The sequence below is a fragment of the Lottia gigantea genome, assembly GCF_000327385.1.
Source record: "Lottia gigantea unplaced genomic scaffold LOTGIsca_47, whole genome shotgun sequence".
Taxonomy (NCBI): domain Eukaryota; kingdom Metazoa; phylum Mollusca; class Gastropoda; family Lottiidae; genus Lottia; species Lottia gigantea.
Genome location: NW_008709640.1, coordinates 1152046 through 1173566, shown reverse-complemented (window position 1 = coordinate 1173566; position 21521 = coordinate 1152046). Strand labels below are relative to the sequence as shown.

Below are 21521 nucleotides of genomic sequence, written 5' to 3'. Positions count from 1 at the left end.
ATTTACCAATAATTTTAAAATGTTTTTAATATTTTATCTAAACATATCAATTTCATTTTATTATAAAATAATATAGTCTTTTATCTTTGTTTTTCTTTTTTTCAAATGTGGATATCTTTCAACATGACTAATGGGTGAATTCGCGGCTGGTAAACCATATCAAACTCAAGTCTTTGTTAACCCTTTAAACCCTGCGTGTAAATGCAACGTTATATACCCTTAACTCCAAGTAATAAAAGTAAAACTGTATGACGTCACTTAGTAACGGCCGGTATACCATCTGCTGGGGTATATGCTGCGTTAGTGTGCACAGTAAACCAGCTGACAGGGGTGACAGGATATAGTTGCTGGGCAGTTATCTTGGTGTCTGTTGAAAGAGTTGCTATAAACTTTTCTATCTCATTTCTCCAAAGACCATAATAAGGCATTGGATTTTAGACAGACGAAAAAGTAAGGCATAGCTGGGCTAACAATATCATCATATTTAAATTCTTTGTTGCTAACAGCTGAATTCTAGATGACCACTTCCACCAGTGTATTTATAATTACATTTCCCATATTTGCATTCTTAAAAATGATAAGAAGCAATACAGTTAGATGAAATTTACAGCCAACAGCATGGAAAGCAAAAATTTAGACAACTACATCTCAAGGTGCCTTTATAATTTGTAAATCTTCAGAGCGTCATACAGCAATAAAGCTCGGGATGAATGCCCATTTTTTTTTTTACTACAAAAACAAATATCATAAAAGATGGAAAAAAGCATGGAACTCTTTAGGACCTATAAATTCTAAATTAATAACATGTTTGTTGAGGTTTATCTCAGATGAAAGCAATGAAAGCCTTATTTTAATCAATACTGATATTTTACAGAGTACTTTTTTATAAGGCTTCTTCGTGTAATAGGATCAGTAAATGACTCATACATAGACTTAAAGAAGATACTAACTTCTTCCTTTTTTCTCTAATAAAACCAATCGATATTCAATTTGTGATTTAATTTTTTCCCAGTTTAAATATAGATCTAGACAATACTTGTTTTTCTTCTTTCTTTGGCCTTTTCTAAAGAACAAATTAAACCTTTGAACGAAATGGAAATCAACAACGAAAAGGTGATAGACTGTTTGACATTGGGAAATCTTAGAAACAGTTTCAATAGGATAATATTCAGTGAGGCTTAGAAAATACTAGGTTATTTCCATTTCATATTCCATATTCAGACATGAGTCTGCTACTTTTATAAGCCAACCACTACCCATAGCAGAAATGTTCCAAGTTACTATCACTACTTGAACTTCTTGAAGCAACAGCAGTTTTCAGTCCTTAAAATACTGCACAAAAGTGATATTTTCCATGTAAAAGGTGACGTCTGGTCAAATGAACATGGTATCATGGTAATCGTGGATGTCAATTTGGCCACATCACTGGGTTGTGTCAACATTTTTTTACGTGACTTGTGGGCATAATTCAGTGGGTAATTAGTCTGGCATTGACCATTCTGCACTCTCTAGATGTGTCAAAAACATTTAACTTTGTTTCAAGTGTATCACTTGAAACAAAGTTAAATGTTTTTGACCTAGCAAAAAGATTGAAGACTATTTTGGGTGTCTGGCCAGCCAAATGAAGCTTTTCGAGGTTCATTATATGCCCTATCATTCTCTACATGATCTGGCACTCCACAGTTGGTGTTCATTCGACCAAACTGCTCCTGGCTGCTGCTCTGTATATGAAAGACTTCAAAGCATTTGAACCTAAACAGACGCAACTGTCAAGTTCAACAAGATCAACAGTTCTGACAGACTTGTCTGTTGGTTGGTTTTTCAGAAAACACAGTAAATCTACCATCACACAGTATATAGTCTGTATCTAGCTATAAATATCTTAATGTTAGCTAAAGACCACTAAATATCAATAGAATATGATAACAGATCAATAAAAAACTATCCTACAAATAGTTCAATATTTCAAATAACATTACAAGTAATTACTGACATTACTAAATTAAATTATATCAATAACTATGATTCCAACAATCCAGTACTGTCACTAATGCTTTTAAAGTTGGATTACCAAAAAGGGGTATTGCTTTTAATACAAGACCATCTTTAAATTCAAAGAGATCGCCAAAGGCGATGGAGATTATATATAAATAATGTAATTCAACAAAAGCTAGACTTAAAAAGAAATTACAATTTTTTTTTATCTTTAACAGTAATTCCTTCCTGCTTGAGAATCAATTTTTTTCCTTATTCTACAACAGGTCCTTTTCCAAGTGAAATTTTTAGAATTACTTTCCAGAGATACCATCACTGAAGTCTTAAATTACTTTGACTTCAGTATATAGAAGTTCTTTCTTCATATACCACAAGGAGTCACAGTGGCTCAATCAGATATACATTTGCTCACTAACATAAAGGTACAGGGTTCAATACTAGCATTGCTCAAGATAAACATTCGGATAATTCAACCTAGTTTTTCCCTTTCAGTGATACAGGTCAGATGGGCTGATATGGTATCCAGTTGTCCAGATTGAATAATAAACCAAAGCCTTAAATGTGCTGAATACGTTAAAGATAACTTAAAACACCATTTCTATTTCCAATATTTCCACACCATGTCTAAAATGTCCATCTAAGATTAATGACAGAAATAATATGTATAGACATGAACATTATACAAGGATAAATCAGGTGACACAGTAGAACAGTCAATAGCTCTCTAAGATAAAAAAAAAAAGGAAGATTGGCAATATATCAAAATATTGATACATAGGAGTTTATTGACTCTTCCATCTAAATCTTATCAAAGCTCCCATCGTAAAAATTGATTATGATGCATGATATATATTTGGAACTGTAAAAGGCATGACCAAAACAGAAATTTCAAGCAATGAAAAATGGATTTCAAACAGACTTGTCAGAAGCATTATATCTGATCTCAAAAATCAATATCTTAGTTTTCTTTTATATCCCTATTAAATTTACCATACATCATTTTCTTTGGAACTAAATATCTTAGCAATCACGATATAGATGCGTGAAAGTTTGCTTATACTGGAAGTATGTGTTGATTTTCCTATGTATTTTGAAATTACATACTATTAAGTTCAAAACAGAGTATAAATTAAATGACAAAATTTGAAAGTAACTCTACATATGAAAAAGATATAAGCAAACTGAGTTCATTAAACAACGATATTCACCTCTATTTACCTCAATGGAAAAACCAAAAATGTTTTCTAAAATTTTAGTACCAAAGGGAGAAATGTTTTTAACTCTTCTTGTTATTTTGAAGCTGATGTATACACCCACTTTATAAGATAGCTTGCTAGGCAAGGTAATATATGACCACTGGCAGCTTTGATTTTAAATATAAATATTTGGCAGTACAGTATGAAATATTCAACCTTCAGTTGAACTTTTTGGAGTGATAGTGTATAATATTACCAAGTTTCGTCAAAATCTATAAAGAATTGTGCCTACAAGAGTGTTTATGGGCTAAAAATTGAACACATTTTCAAGAACAAAGGGCAATAACTGATATTAAATATTTTTCTGTTTTTTAATAGGGTTCATCTTTGGGTGATAACAAACAATAATACCGTCAAAATCAGTCCAGAATTGTGCTTTCTAGAGTGTTTACGAGCAATTGTGGACAGACGGACATGGGTGACGACAATATACGCCTCCCATTTCATGTGGGCATATAAAAAGTAAGGTTCCTGAAAAATGTTTATAGTTCAATTCTATTGCATCATTTACTTTAATCTGCAAATAAATCAAACATCAATTTTGATAGTCTTCCTACATCTTCCATCATAAACAATGTTTCCTTTTAAACTTAATAGATTTACATTAACTTTCAAAGACTTTCAAATTCCTTAAAGCCCACTTTATCCTCATCATTTCAAATGGCACCAGGTTAATATCACCATAAATTATAAAAGATCTTATTTTCAGGAGGCATAAACTTCTATAAATGATGCACTTTATGTATCAAAGGGATAGGTGCAACATTTTGAGGGGTTATTGCTTCAAAAATACCTCAAATTATGTATTTCACTTTTTATTTCTAAACCTTATGTCTATATATGGCATATATTGTGAAGCCGGTGTCCATTGGCCATGATGTGGGTCAGAGAGACTGGGTTTGGAAAAGGAAGATCTGATTGTATGCAACAGGCTTCCATAACATTTTCATTTCAATCCTTTCTTCTGCCATTAAAATTATGGGTATTTAATGTCTTGCCACATATTAATCTCTTCTTTTATTACTTTGTTATAAAATAAATAAAATTAAACTATTACATTCTTGTCATATAAATCTTTCACATTTACTGTATTATACATCTTATAATGGACTGTTAAGAGGTTTTCTAAATTATTCATGTGCATTGGGGACACTGATAGCATCAATTTACACTATTCCAATTTTCAGTCAGACGTCTGTGGTTCCTGCAAACCACTAAAACTAAGTGTTTAATGAGGTCATTAATTGCAAAGGGCCCTGTGGGATAAAGCATATTTTGCAATTAGTGACATTCAAACATTTAGTTTTAGTAGAATTACAGGAACCACAGATGTCTGATTGAAAATGGAATGGTGCAAATTGATGATATCAGTGTTCGCAATACACAAACCTCTTTACAATTCCTTTAAGTTTGTGCCTTTTATACAGTATATAAAAGCTCTTATAATCTCTGATATAGAAATAAAAAAAGTCAAATTAAGTTTGAATACTGTGGTACATAATATATATAATATATTGCACAATTATTGAACATTTACCTGTTGAAATGCATGAAATTAACTATTATATATTTTTTTACAAGGAAAATCAAGAATCCATCCTGAACCCCAGTCATGTCAAGTAGAAGTATATTAAATTAACTGATATCTAAAGCCAGAAGATAATAATAAGCAATATAGATAATAACCATTATCAAATCACTGTCATTACTTATTATATTCTGTACACTGATAACTCAGTCATTTACTCTTTTTACATGAGAAACACCAATTCATTTGTGCTACTAGCATTTAAATATAGCTTAATAGAACATATCAAGCCAAGGATTCTTATTAAGTTTAAAATAAGCTTTCTTAACAATTCGCATGTTTATGAAAGGATAAAATCCAAGTTAATATCCAAAGCAATCTAAAAATTGCCAATTTGAAAGACTACATGTTAGTATTAAATTTAAAAAAAATATTATTTTCCTGCAAGAGTAAATTAGCAGTAATCCAAAATGCCAATTTATTGGTGTTTAAAAAGAATTATGTTATGCTGAATTTGTTGTCCTGGACTATCACCCTAATAAACAGTGAGATGATAATTCTAATACTGGTAAAGAACATGAGATAGGGAATTGGTGATCAGTATTCTACCAATCTATATCATACATTCAGTAATGGGAATATTATCACAGTATCATCTTATTTCTCATTATCACACCATATTTATTCACAGTTCTTCATTCCAATCGCCTACTCATAGACTCTCAGGAGAAACAAATACAGCAACTGAATAAACTTGCGACTGGTTAAAAGAGGAAATCAAACTGTGATAAATACACAAATCATTTAAGAGAGGTAGCTCTGACAATAAATATTTTGTGAAAGGCCCTCTCTATATGCATACATGTATTTATCATTGAGACATTGATATGGGTGTGGTATGAAGTATTTTGTTATGTCACTATATAATGAGCATTGTATAGTGTGTCTTATCAAAATAAGTTAATACTCTCTAAGGTTTTTGACCATAGACTATAGCTGCAAAACGATACTCATCTAACAATATGATTTATGGCAATAATAAATCATGATTCACTGTTTTGAATAAGTAAGAAAAAAGATAGTAGAAGAAATTTAATAATAACTCAAAGGGATTGTAAAGAGGTTTTATAAACTTTTTATGTGAATCAGGGACGCTTCAATTTGCATGTCCGACCTCTGTGGTTCTTGCAATTCCACTAAAACTTTTTATGACATCACTAGAGGGGAACTGCATATATATTAAAAGTAGCTTCCGGTAGCGCGTTAGTTTTAGTGGAATTGAAAAACCCAAAGGAATTTTCGGATTAAAAATTGGAATGGTGCAAATTGATGCTATCAGTGTCCCCGATACACATAATAAACATTTTCTGCAAAAATATAGCCAAAATATGATACCAAACCATCTGCAATTAACGACTTGTATTCACAAAGATTTGCTAAAGCCTTTTCCAGGTTTAAATTTAACATGAAAGTTATATTTCTAAACTCATATCATGATACAATTTTTAAAATAATGGATGAAACGGATCATTTTTTGACAAAGGGAGTTAATAAATAATCATGCTGATATATCACAATCATTATTATCCAGGGCAATTCATGGATGAAAATGACAGAATTGAGGTTCATCAATTGGTTTCTGGCCTAGTTTAGACCATTGTAAAATTAGTCATTATATTAATGGGATAAATGGAATCTATCCTTTTAAATGCAGTATATGAAAGCATTTGAAAGAGTTAATTGTCAAAATACATTGTCTCTGATGGTGCATTGATGTGTAAATGTAGTGCATGTTCAATAAATCTAGGGAATGTGCATCCTAGAACAACTTTTAACTCGTTGCATCAGTTGTGTAATGTCGATTATATTGTGGATGAGTAAGCTTTATATTAAACAATTAAGTTTATTTGTGAGATTACTCAATTAGTAAATCATAAACTACTTTTAATTTTTGTTTAAGTTGTGTGAGAATTTTTTAAGAATTCTTTGTGCTAAAAATCAACATAAAATCAATCATAGCTATTAAAGACATTAATTAACTATAAATTGTTGTCATAGAAAATGACTGGTAAGTTATCATGAAAAGCTTTGGCTTTTTGTGTAAGTAGTACAAGAAGTTATAAGTGGATATTGTACTGAAAATCAAAATACAATGCAATGTTATATTCATGTTCATTGATAAGATAAATTGTTGTCATGAACAACTTTTGTGTAAATTGTTTAAATTGTAAATTAATTGATTTTTGTAAGCTTTGGCCTACTGAAAATCAAAATACGATGCAATGTTATATTCAAGTATTATTGTGATAAGATTACCGGTACCGTACTTGATTAGTAAATTGTTGACAATGAAAGGTATGAACTTACCACTGTTGTTTGCCTGATTCTCATCATAAGGCATGGACCCGTAACTCTGGCCAGATCCAGCTAGCTTTCCACTCTCTTCATCCCCAGCTTTTGTAACAGTGAAACGAACTGAAGCCATTTTGGAAATGCAAGTTCTACACCATAAAACTTGTATATTTATTTTTCATTTATCTGAAATGACATCAAATTATTGTCACATAATAAATAGTTAGCTTTCGTTTTAGATCAAGGGTACTATCAATATCGCACTTCAACATTGTAATGTGGACATTCAACCTCCATATTTGTGTAAGGCCTACATTGGTCTGCTTGATAAAACACAATGTTCAGATCTGGTACCAAAATAAAGTCAATAGCCTACCAATGATTGTGAAACATGAATAACTAGGAATACGGTACGGTACTTAAAATACTTAAATGTAACAAAAAAAATTCAATGCTGTGATTAGTAGTGGCCAGATGAGTTGGAGGGTTAGCAGTAGAGTAGATATTTCAGGAAAATGCAGTGCTAGGCAAAAGGAAGGGAAGTGGGAACAGAGGAGAGGTATAAGAGTCATGAGCAATGCAGAGGTGAGGTAAAGCCAAACCCACACTGCCAATTGAACTTTGCCAAAGCCTGTTTAATGACAACCACTCTTTATTGGAATGCTTCTTATTTTGTAATAAACAAAATTCAATTCTGTGCCTAGTGAGCAGATGATTTATTATAGAGATCAGTAGGCTAAATATTTCGATCAGTGATTACTGATTGTGTAGGAAAGTAAGAATATGAGATTGGATTAGGTCGAGAGGAAACGGCTGTCAAGTTGAATGAGTAAGAACGACATTAAAATAGGACAATTCTACACCTGGCTGAGACATTCGTCTCGGTATATGCAAATACTACTATATAAAAGTCTACTTACGGTGATTCTTAAGGTTTTTGGGGATAAAACTTGAAGAAAGATCTAAAAATGACAGTTCTTCGTCTGTGTCAACGTGCCAATGTTGTGGCTAAAAATAAATCACGCCTCCACAATTTTTATCTCCCGAAGAAAAACACTAGTCAAAGGGAGATAACCAAGTTTTCTGACTACAACCATTAAATTCATTCATCTTTATCTTCTATTTCTGGATATTACTACCAAGTATTCGTTCTCAACTTAGCCTGCCATCAATCGACCGATTATAAATAGCGCTATATTATATTGAAACTTAGAATATTTCATTAGCCTACATGAAAATTTCATTTATTTCCCGAAAAATAATATATATAATATATGTAAATACTAGAACTGCGCGAAATCGCATAATTCTTCAAAAGTACCTTTTTATAATATAATGGCAGAAACTCAAGAAAAGACGAGTCGTCATTTTAACTTTCAAACCCGAATAATTTTGGATTTATAATATTATAGCCTACTGATACGCTCAGCTAAAAAAAATTCACGTCTCTGAAACTAGGGTATGCTTGGTAAAACGGATGGCAAACATAAATTAATGTATTAAAGCACACAACGGATGTAATTTATTAGATTGTACTAGGGGTCGATTGATCCATTTTAGACAATTACTAAAAAATACACCGCTATAAAAGGAATTATGCAAACCTCACCCAAAATCTAACAACATGGGGCCTACCATTTTCAGGGGGTACGCCCCTGAACTTGTACTTGTACATAACACAAGAGCACACAGGGCTTTGAGCTACTTGATTGACAAGATTCACAGTAGCCTAACGATGGAAGTGGTCTTTGTATCTGAACCTGATATCGAACACCTATCCAAGACTGTGATTTATAGATAGGCAAAGGCTGTGATCTGGTAAACTATAGGGTTGGTTGGTAGCGCCGTGATACCCCTATTGAAAACTGCATGCGCAGTTTTGAGCATTAGGCTAAGGGCATAACAAATAAATCACTTTGTCTGTTAAAAACATCGCCTGATCAGAAATCACCAAACAATCAAGACTGTAACCAAAGGCTTTTTTCTCGCATGTCCATCAATATAGTGAAACGATTTTATTGAATATCATACTAACCTATCGACGATTTTATTGAATATCATTCCAACCTACCAATGTTCTTTCGAATATCAGACTAACCTACCAACGATTTTGATGATTGTCATGATTACCTACCAAAGATTTTATGGAATATCATACTAACCAATCAACGATTTTTATTAAATATCATTCTAACCTACCAACGATTTTATAGAATATCAAATCTACAACATACCAAAGAAGTTATTGAATATTTACAACGATTTTATAGAACCTACCAATGATTTAACAACGATTTTAAAGAACCTACCAATGATTTAACAACGATTTTATAAAATCTACCAGAACCTACCAATTTTATCGAATATCATACTAAAACTAACATCGATTTAATTGAATATCATACTAAATTTTAAACTACCAATGATTTTATTGAATATCATACTATCCTTACGATGAAGTAGAATATCCTACTTACTCAACAACGATTTTATAGAATATCAAACTAACCTACCAACGATTTTATAGAATATCAAACTAACCTACCAACGATTTTATAGAATAGCAAACTAACCTACCAACGATTTTATAGAATATCAAACTTACCTACCAACGATTTTATAGAATATCAAACTAACCTACCAACGATTTTATAGAACCTACCAATGATTTAACAACGATTTTAAAGAACCTACCAATGATTTAACAACGATTTTATAAAATCTACCAGAACCTACCAATTTTATCGAATATCATACTAAAACTAACATCGATTTAATTGAATATCATACTAAATTTTAAACTACCAATGATTTTATTGAATATCATACTATCCTTACAATGAAGTAGAATATCCTACTTACTCAACAACGATTTTATAGAATATTAAACTAACCTACCAACGATTTTATAGAATATCAAACTAACCTACCAACGATTTTATAGAATAGCAAACTAACCTACCAACGATTTTATGGAATATCATACTAACCTACCAACGATTATATAGAATATCAAACTAACCTACCAACGATTTTATAAAATATCAAACTAACCTACCAACGATTTTATAGAATAGCAAACTAACCTACCAACGATTTTATATAATATCAAACTAACCTACCAACGATTTTATAGAATAGCAAACTAACCTACCAACTATTTTATAGAATAGCAAACTAACCTACCAACGAGTTTATAGAATATCAAACTAACCTACCAACGATTATATAGAATATCAAACTTACCTACCAACGATTTTATAGAATATCAAACTAACCTACCAACGATTTTATAGAATATCATACTAACCTACCAACGATTTTATAGAATATCAAACTAACCTACCAACGATTTTATAGAATATCAAACTAACCTACCAACGATTTTATAGAATATCAAACTAACCTACCAGCAATTTTATTGAGTATCATAATCGACGATTTTATCGAATGATATATCAACTTACCATAATCTTAAAATATCATGCGATTTTATAGAATATCATACTAGCTTCCCAGCGATTTTATAGAATATCAAACCTACTAACCTACCAATGATTTTATTGAATATCATAATAAACTAACAACGATTTTATTGAATATCAAACTGAACTAATGATTATATTGAATATCATACCAACCTATTTTATTGAATTAATGTCATACTAATAAATAAACCAAATACTAACGATCCGAACCACAAAACGAAACCCGAAATCCGTAACAACATATTGACGAAATATTGGTAGCAGCTATTGAACTTTTCACATGAGGAAGTATATCCCAATGATTTTATTGAATATATCATACTAACCCACCAATGATTTTAGAGAATATCATAGCCATACTATCCTACCAATAATTGACCTTTATAGGCCCACAAAATTCTTATATTTCCAACAGATGGAAATCCAATCAAGATAGTATTTTCACATGGACCCTAACAGTCGCTCGAGCATTCGCTTGGAGATAAATTTCACTTTAACAGCTCAACTGATAATAAATCTACCGATAATCCAGCGCTTACCCAGCATTTTCATGGGCAAAAAAAAATTACATATGAATAGTTTTAAATAGGCCCAAGAGGTAGCCTACAGGCCCGAATAGCCAGTTCAGAACAAAAAAGTTATCAATTTGAAATATCATTTCATGTATTTCCGTTTACTTAGACATAAAGCCTATCTATATACAAAGTAGGCATTGGCCCATGTAGCATGTGAAGTGTAGGCTACCGTTATCCGATAACCTTTTAAACTTGTCTTGTAGGGTAGGCCTATGTCGGCCTTATGGTTAGCCTAAGAATGTCTGGTCCTATAATAGGACTAGCCTAATCCGCTTTAATTTTAATTAAAGGTAGAAACGTGTCATATGCTAATATATATCAATATGTGTTGAATTGTTGAGAAAACAATGGGAGACTGTCCAGCAGAAATGAACATAGGTTATTTCTCCCTGCCTTTTGTTTACCCATGTTGACAATCACAGATTGAAATCTAACTTGTCGATTATCAAACTCACGCATGCGCATTAACACAAAATTGGGACTTAGACGCACACGGCGATAGTTCTTCACTCCGCCATTTCTAGTCGAAACTTTGTGTGAAATTCATTTATGAAATGGAAGACCAAGTGGACGAACAGCCTGTTTCACCTACTAAGGTAAGTCAGACATACGTATAGAAACTTTTCACATGAAACTTGGTTTTATTCGCCCAATGTGTATTTCTCTAGAGAGAGGAAAATTGAACACCAGACAAAGCCATCTCTGGCGGCTAAGTCAAGATGGCCGCAAAATTTTTCTAAGTCAAACAGAAAAGTGCTGAACACAGCATCTTTGTCCGCGAGTTTTTACGCCATGTTTGAAGGCGAAAGTGAAGTAAAATCATTCAATCGATTATAAATATATTTTTGAATATACTTTTAATTTCAGGTAGTCGGTGGGGACATTGGATCGGGAGATACAGGTGGGTAAATTCGAGTCGAAGACGATTTCTAACTCATGGACTTCGAAAAATATGGAGAAAATTTATGACTTGAAATTCGTCAATTTTCTCACAATCTACGTCGAAAAAGATAGTATTCTTTCTTGATCAAACTAATTCTAAGATCAATTCTCATATCTATTCAAATTGAAAGGTAATTTTCTTAGAACTATCGAATTAAAGTGAGAATGCCGATATTTTTATGTCATAAAATAGAGCAAGGTTTCTGTTGGTACACCACGTGGTGGCGCCTCTGTCGGTCAGTTACCGAGATTTCTCCAAAGGAAAAGTGCTGAAAAAACACGTGTACGCCTTATAAATTTGCAAAATACTCTCTGTAATTAAATGGAAATTGTTGTTAAATTTATCTCGGGACCTTTCTTAAAGTATATTGCACATGATTGCGTTATAGAGGTTAGCTGTTCTTTTTTATTTTGAATGCTATAATAAATAGAAGATTCTAAATTTGAGCCGGTGACTGGAGTGATCACATGACCTGAAGAAATTACCATATTTAAATAACTGAGGTCATTGACTTGTTTACCATTTTTGTTATGTCTGAGGTCATTTTTTATATGGCAGATTTATCACTGTAGAATACTGGTGGTTTTTTTTAGGTGAAAAAAATATAATAAATGATAAGCAATTTATTTAAATTTATATTTTTTAAGTTGTTTAATATGTAAAAATGGCAATATGATAATTTAAGGAATTGAGAAAAATAACTATTTTTGCTGGTTTCTCTAAACTTCAGAGTAAAAAAGTTGCTTATAACATCTATATTACCAATTTTATCTTGTAAAATTTGATAATGGATAGTGAAAGCTTGAAACAGCTTAAAAAATTGTTTAAATGCTGTCTAACTATCTTGTGCCAACAATGAATTTTAACATATAAAAATTAGGAAAAAAGGCTGACACCTAAAAGTGCCTCTCTGTGACCTCTCTTGATACTCAACTCTTGATACTCAAAGAAACATTCGATTAAATAGCTTAATGTAAATTTTTATATTTTAGGGGAATTAGGTGCTAAATCTCCAGACAAACCATTAACAAATGGTTCAACCAATGGCCTGAGTAACCATACTGAAGGTTCATCAAACCATGTTAAATCTGAGAAATCCCACAGTTCTTCGTCAAGCTCCAAACACCATTCATCATCTTCAAGCTCAAAACATAGAGAGGGAGGTTCATCCAGTAAACATAGAGATGGACACAGTAGTAGCAGTAGTAAAGATGGTCACAAATCATCTAGCTCCTCTTCGAAACATAGTTCATCTAGTTCTAAACACAAGGATGGCAGTAGCAGTTCATCTAAACACAGCTCTTCTAGTGACAAACATAAAAGTTCCAGTGACAAGGAAAAGTTTAGCAGCTCCAGTGATAAGCACAGTAGTTCCAAACATAGCTCAAGTTCCTCCAGTCACAAACATAGCTCTTCTTCTAGTGATAAACATAAACATAGCTCTAGTTCATCTTCTGACAAGCATAGAGATAAAGACAAAGAGCGGTCTAAAGATGGGAGTCATAAAAGCTCTTCTTCATCAGATAGACACAAAGATAGCTCTTCTAAAGATAAACATCGTAGCAAGGACAAGGACCGTCACAAGGATAGTTCAAGTTCTAAGGATAAAGATCGACATCGCGAGGATAAAGATCGACATCGAGATGATAAAGACAAGTTGAAGGAGAAGAAAGATTCGTCCGAGATTAAAGTTAAGGAAGAAAAAAAGGATTCTCCTGTCAAAATAAAAGAAGAAAAAGTACAAGCTAGTCCTGTGAAGATGAAACCTGATAGTTCTCCAATCAAATCACCTGTATCATCACCTAGAGTCAAAAGAGAAGCTGCTAGTGATGATGAAGATGATGCACCTTTGGTAAGTTTCTCTTTTGTTTCCTTATGTGTCTGTTTTGATATTTGATCTGTAAAGATAAGATTTGGCAATGAAAAGGTTAATTTATCATTTAATGACTATCTGAACTGTCAATCGCAATTTATGTTTATTATATTTCAGTCTTGTCGAGTTAAACCTGTAAATAAGAGAAAAATGGAGGAATCGAGTGATGATGAGCCATTGTCCTCAAGGTAAAAACAAGTTTTTTTTCCAACCTAAAATGAAATACCTTATGAGAATTCAACATACTTTGGTCAGGATGGAATACTTTAAAGAGGGATTGTGACTTGCAGCGTAGCTTCAGAAAAACAATAAGCTTTTTGACTACAATGTAAATATTTCAAAATGTGCCATAAAGTGGTTCATAGTTCCACTTTCAGAATTTGAGAAAATTGACAAAAGGACTTAGAGGAGTAAGTATCAGATTAACAATGATTATAATTTCAGGGTGGATAAGGTAAAGAAAGTTAAAAAAGAAGATAAAGCAAGTAAAAAAAGGAAAAGTTTAGAGTCTGAAGATGAGGATTTTAAACCAGTTAGTAAAGCTAAGAAGGCCAAGAAAGAGGTGAAGAAAGAAAAGAAAGGATCAGATAAGAAAGGTTCAGCAAGCTCAGGTACAGAATCATCTCCCAAGAAAAGAGTCAAAAAAGAAAAGGAAGAAGAAAGAGAAGTTTGGAAGTGGTAAGTTACATTTTGGTTGCCAATTTGATTTTGCTTGATATGAAAAGCATAGATTCTTCATCAAACTTGCCAGCAGTTGCAAGCCTTTTTAGTACATGGTAATAGAATTCTTCATGCTTTGTACGATCATAAAATAAGATATGAATTTGTGAATTTTCCCATAGGTGGGAAGAAGAAAAGAAAGATGATGGTGTCAAATGGAAGACATTAGAACATAAAGGACCAGTATTTGCCCCTCCATATGAACCTCTACCAGATAATGTTAAATTTTATTATGATGGTAAGTGTACCTTTATTCAGGCCTTGAAAAGTGCTGTGCTGACTGGATTATTGAGGGAAGATGATTTAGTCAAGGTCACTAATCTCTGCACGCTGACCAAAATTAGAGATCACAACCACTGTTTCTTTGTTAAACTAAGGAAATGACGTTCTACAGCCCGTTGTCAAAATGACTTTCTATTTGCTTTTATTTCTTCTTATATAAAGCAATATCAACTTCTTGTCATTTACAGGTAAACAGATGAAATTAGCAGAAGAAACAGAAGAAGTTGCCACATTTTATGGTAAAATGTTGGACCATGACTATACTACTAAAGATGCTTTTAACACCAATTTCTTTAGAGATTGGAAAAAGGTAAAACTGGTTTACTTTCCTCATTGCATTGTTTACATTTGAATTGACATAATCTGTTTTGGATACAGCTTATATAGCCTATGAACTCCCATTATCACCAAAGAAAAAAAAAATGGCTCAAGTACTTAAATATTTCAAACCATGTGTGCTTTCTGTTTCACTATTTCACCTTAGGTATCACAATTAGATTAGTGACAAATTATATATTTCTGGAAATAATTTTGTTCTTTTAAAAATAGGTTATGACTAAGGCGGAGAAAGAAGTTATTACTGATTTAAAGAAATGTAATTTTAAAGAAATTTGTGAATATTTTAAAATGAAATCAGAGGAAAGGAAGGCCATGAGTAAAGATCAGAAAAAGGTAATGATAATTATATAGCTCTAAAATTTATTGAATCCAATGTCAAAAGTTTCCAGAGGGCATAGCTGAATAACGAGTTAATGCTGGTCTCTTGGTCCTTGATCTGATTTGCATCTCTTTAATCCGCCAGAAATTCACTAGTGAGTAATGAAAATAAAAGAAAAGATGTATTATAACCACTGTTCCGAACTCCAAGAATAATAGCTGTATATTTATTATAAAACTTTTCTAGGAAATAAAAGAGGCCAATGAAGCAATCACTAAAGAATATGGTTTCTGTATTATTGATGGACATAAAGAAAAGATTGGTAATTTCCGTATTGAACCTCCTGGTTTATTCCGAGGTCGTGGAGAACATCCTAAACAAGGCATGTTGAAACGACGTGTTCAAGCCGAAGATATTATTATTAATTGTGGAAAGTAAGAAATTTTTATTATTCTTATTTCATGATCAAAATAAATTATCTCTGTAAAAGGCCGTCTAATTAGAAAATGTGCTAGCAGTTACTGAAAGTGCAGTTGCACACAGATTTTGTCAGTTGCATGGTTGATCAAAACCCACTCTTATAGACTTTGTAATGTAATATAATCATTTGTTAATTTAGAGATTCTGAGATTCCTGAAGCACCAAAGGGTCATAAATGGAAAGAAGTTAGACATGACAATCAGGTAACATTATCATTTACCATACTGACATTTTTTTATGCATGTTAAATATCCATTGACAGGTCGCAATCCAGCATTGGTCTTATGTGGCTGTCCAAACAAAATTTCCCTCCTTGCACAGTGCATGATGTTGTCTGGAGTCTTAAAATATGATGCAAAATTTGTTTTATTTTAGGTGACATGGTTAGCTAGTTGGAATGAAAATATTCAGGGACAAACTAAATATATTATGTTAAATGCAGCATCAAAACTCAAGGTAAGAAATATTTTTGAAATTTGTGGACTCATAATCTGTTAAATTTACATCATATGATTCCTTTGGTAATATCTGTGTTGAATTCTGAATGTCATAGAAAAGTTCCTGGTTTTAGTTTGGAAATACCAAAGGTTGCTGACTGACACTGGGCAAGTGTTTAGTAATTTGTAACTTTGGTGCACAATATCGCCAAGCTGTGCCAGATACCCCATGTGAAATTCTGATGTTTCTTGATATTTCTAACTAAAGATCGACATTTACAGGGAGAAAAAGATTGGGCAAAGTATGAGGTGGCTAGAAAACTACATAAATGTGTTGATAAGATCCGTGCCAATTATCATGAAGATTTTAAATCTAAAGAAATGAGAATTCGACAGAGAGCTGTAGCTTTATACTTTATTGATAAGGTATGTAGTTTGACAATCATCTATTTCACACCCCCTCGTTCTATAATGAACTTTACACCTATGTATTTCTCTATTGATAGTCCACAGTGTTCAGAAGAGTTCATTAAGTAAATCGGGGGTTATTTATGTTGCCAGTTCATCTGAAGGTCTCTTCAGAAACTCTTGACGTCTTATTAGTAGTATATTTGATCTCGCTTAAATTCTTATGCTGGTTTATAATGAAAAATTAAAAGAGAAACTGAAACATGTTGCCAATATTTTATACTATATTGATTTGTATAACAGTTGGCATTAAGAGCTGGTAACGAGAAAGAAGAAGGTGAAACAGCTGATACTGTAGGTTGTTGTTCTCTAAGAGTTGAACATACCAAACTATATGAAGAAAAAGATAGTAAACCTTACGTTGTTGAGTTTGATTTCCTGGGTAAAGATTCCATCAGATATACTAATGCTATACCAGTAGAAAAACGTGTGTTTAAAAACCTTGAGTTGTTTACACAAAATAAACAACCATCAGATGATCTCTTTGATAGACTCAATGTAAGTTGATTTTGATGTCCCCATTTTTTTGTCAATTTTGATTAGCATATTTGTGCCTGGTACATAGCTGTCAAGATTTAGTGCTTTTAAAATGGGGAAAGAGGCTTATTCAAGGAAGCACTGGCCATGATAGAATGTTTTTGACCTTGAGGATTTAAACCCATGGCACCTAATCGCAACCTAACTCACTACCACCTGTATAGTGTTATATTTTAAGAACAATATATGGCTAGTTCTATTTATCAACAATTTTTGATTTTGTGTTTCAGACAACCATATTGAATAAACATTTACATGATTTAATGGAAGGATTAACAGCTAAAGTTTTTAGGACATATAATGCATCCAGAACATTACAGGAACAACTCAATCTACTTACTGACCGTAAGTTTGTAGTTTTTATACTCTTTGTAATAATTCTATCGTGACTTTTATATAGAAAAAGAGACCTGTATTGTGCAAAAAATAATACTGAATCTTTCAAACCTGAAGCAATAGATTTTTCAAATGGAAGAAATTTATACTGATTAATATGAAATGGTATATATTTTTTTTAGCTGATGATCCTGTAGCCTCGAAGATTCTCTCTTACAACAGAGCCAACAGAGCTGTAGCTGTACTATGTAACCATCAACGGGCTGTACCCAAGACATTTGCTAAGTCAATGCAGAACATGATGACTAAGGTAATGAGCCATAATTTGCTTTTTATGATATTCCCCCTTGGGACTATTTTAAAGATATGGAACTTGTGATGGTCTTCAGCTATGTATTGAAGAAATAAAGTTAAATGAATCATGAATAAAATTTATAAAAATCAAAATACAAGGTGACATACTATTTAGGATTAAATCATGAAATTTTTCTGAATAAGACTGAAAGGAGATAGCACAATGATTTTGATGAAGGTGTACAAAATTTGATATAGGATTTTGAAATTGACCAATGACATGTATTACAGATTGAGGATAAGAAGAAAACAATACAAGAAGCTAAGAGAAATGTTAAAGATGCTAAAGTTGATTATAAACAGAGTAAATCAGAAAAAAACAGAAGGTAATCATATAGAAATCTTTTTAAAACAATTCTAAATAGAGACAAATCTGGTCCAGTTCTAAAATACGCAGCTTGCCTGGTAAAGAACATATTGTCTGTGTTCAATAGCACAAGCAGGGGTAGAAACACACAAAGTAAAATTAATCAATAATTGATCTTCTTTTAGTAACCTTGATAGAAAGAAGAAAATATTAGAAAGATTAGAAGAACAACTACAGAAATTGGAAGTTGCTGCCACTGATAGAGTAGGTCTTTTTTTTGATAAACTGTTTCCAAAAGTGAAGATGGTTTAATTCTATCCATCATTGCATTAGTTTTTAAGCTTAATTTAATGTTTGGACAATTTATGACAAATGGAGCAAATTCGGACAGTTTTTATATATTAAATATGAGAATCATTTATATATGAATTATTATATCTATATTGTAGGATGAAAATAAAGATATTGCCTTGGGTACGTCCAAATTGAATTATTTAGATCCTAGAATTTCCGTAGCCTGGTAAGTTGACCAACTTTTTTCTGCTTTTTCGATCAGGATTGTTTGTATGGCATGATAAACACTATGTCAACATATCACTTCATCATGGCATAATAAACATGATGTCAACATATCACTAAATCATGGCATAATAAACATGTCGACATATCACTTCATCATGGCATAATAAACATGTCAACATATCACTTCATCATGGCATATTAAACATGTCAATATATCACTAAATCATGGCACAATAAACATGATGTTTACATATCACTGCATCATGACATGATAAACACTATGTCAACATATCATTTTATCTTGGCATAATAAACATGATGTCTACATATCACTTTATCATGGCATATTAAACAGGATATGAGGTAATGAAATGTATGTTATGTATTTAAGGTGTAAGAAGTTTGATGTACCAATTGAGAAGATCTATAATAAAACTCAACGAGAAAAGTTCCGATGGGCTATTGATATGGCTACAGCTGAATTTCAATTTTAACACTGGCTTGTGATAGAACTATCATTTTACCTGTGAAATAAATTAAGTGCTAAGAATATATTATCAATCATCCTTGCCATGTAACTATCACCCATATTAACTAGCCCACCCAATAACTTTTTATCATTATTTTATGTCATTCAATATAACTTACTGGCCTTTCTAGTCCACTATGTCTAGTATATTAATATATTACTGTTTGAGATTTTCTTTAGAATGTACCCACTTACAAAATTAGCAATCTAAATGTAAGGTTTTATTATGAGCATTCGCATGTTTTATACAAACTAAGTATTTGATAAGGGATTGAAGTAAACAATATTCTTGAGTATTGTTCCTTTAACATGACTGTCTCAATATATATTTTTGTATGGTATGATCCAGAGTGCTGTTAAACCTACACAAACTATATAATAACACCATCCATTGTGCTGTTTCTAGCAATTTTTACTGCAATAGGGAAGAAAGTGACTTATTCATTTTGAAAAGTACTACAGATAGATAGTGTATGTTGGCTTGAAGAATTTTTGCATGCGCCTCCCACTTGTCCAATTTCCATGCCTTTTTGTGAATGAGATGCATGATTTCTACTTAAATTATGTTTACAGCTGATATTTCTTTACACCAAGTAACAATAACAAGTATTAGCGCTTTGTCGTTTATAATTTTTGTATTATTTTTTTGTATATTTTTTTTTTTATATGGTATTTGTGTCTAAAAAGTATGAAATGTAACCTTTCATGATTTGGATATATGTTCAATCACATTTCATATTATGGTCTCCAATATATAACCAAAAGTTATCAATTTATTTCCGATATTGTATAATTTTGTATGTTATATTGTACAAAGCAAGTATTTATGAGAACACATATTATGTTCTTAATTGTCAGCATTGCCTTGTAAACTACTATCTGAATAATATTCCAACTACCTAGCATTCCAATATCAACTTTATTGCTAGTTATTCTTTCTCCAGTGTACCATCTTCACAATGTTACAAACTTTGTCGTATACCTTGACTACAATAGCCACTATTCTTGTATCGTTTGATTAAATTGTACTCCAGCGAATACAGCCAATGAGAGCCCTAGACAGAATGACAAACTTTCTGTTGAGGCCTCTGATTTACTGTATTCATTAGCTTACAATCAATCAAATTGCTGCATTTACAAATTTCTGACTATTGCAGTCAAGGTATAAGGCTAAGTTCATAATAGATTTACATTAAGATGACATTGTGCATGAAATTGGGTAATTTTGAGTCTTACATAAAACTCTTACATTCTAAATTTGATTGAATGCAGTAAAAGATTTTCTCTCAATAAATTTCAGTAAAATATTATTTGCATGTGTGGTATAATATATGTTCTGTTTACAATAAATTGAAATATCGTATATGGAAACAATTTACTTTAACATTTGTTAATAACTTATGTTTTAATGTTTTGTTGATTTGTATGTTTTGATCAATTCCTGCAATTTACTACATACTACTGTATCTCACTGGCTTCAGCTACCAGAAAAGTGATTTGCAATAATTGTTGTGTCAGTAGTGTGTGGTGCATTTCTATGCAAGTCAATGATGAAAAATAGATTGCAACACGTATATTGTGAATGGATGAAATACAATATTGAGTAATGGGAGTGAATGAAATTTTAAAATAGATACGAATTGAAAATGTAGTAATTTATTTTTTAGATCATTAGGTGAAGTGAATGGTATTTTTTTGCTCAAAATATGAAAGTTGTTGTATCGAGAATGAAATTATTCTGTTTTATACTTGTGATAATGAAAACCACTGTTTTAATAGTTTAAGATTACGTTTGCATAAAACTTACAATGAAAATAAGCTATATGGTCATTTTTAGGGTTTTTTCAATACTTTCTGAGATATTAATCTGTTCCACCAGTA

At 31.9% G+C, this 21521-nt stretch overlaps 1 protein-coding gene across 1 annotated transcript; it reads left to right on the top strand.

Annotated features, from left to right (window-relative positions):
- Nucleotides 1–13557: 13557 nt before the first annotated feature.
- Nucleotides 13558–20227, top strand: LOTGIDRAFT_192697 (hypothetical protein). The gene is made up of 16 exons (XM_009061314.1): nt 13558–13929; nt 14471–14688; nt 14853–14968; nt 15201–15322; nt 15562–15684; nt 15917–16104; nt 16290–16353; nt 16526–16606; nt 16870–17013; nt 17299–17553; nt 17823–17937; nt 18111–18238; nt 18514–18608; nt 18775–18853; nt 19039–19109; nt 19503–20227. The coding sequence occupies exons 1-16, from the start codon at nt 13897–13899 to the stop codon at nt 19603–19605; spliced, it is 1935 nt and encodes a 644-aa protein (XP_009059562.1). The 5' UTR covers nt 13558–13896; the 3' UTR covers nt 19606–20227.
- The last annotated feature ends 1294 nt before the right edge of the window (nt 20228–21521 follow it).

What these genes read in the sequence shown, in the direction of transcription:
- LOTGIDRAFT_192697 (XM_009061314.1), top strand. Translation starts at nt 13,897, where the DNA reads ATGAAACCTGATAGTTCTCCAATCAAATCACCT. An exon ending in GTTCTCCAATCAAATCACCT is followed by an intron (nt 13,930 to 14,470) that starts GTATCATCACCT and finishes GATAAGGTAAAG; the next exon opens with AAAGTTAAAAAAGAAGATAA. An exon ending in ACTCAATCTACTTACTGACC is followed by an intron (nt 17,938 to 18,110) that starts GTAAGTTTGTAG and finishes TATTTTTTTTAG; the next exon opens with CTGATGATCCTGTAGCCTCG.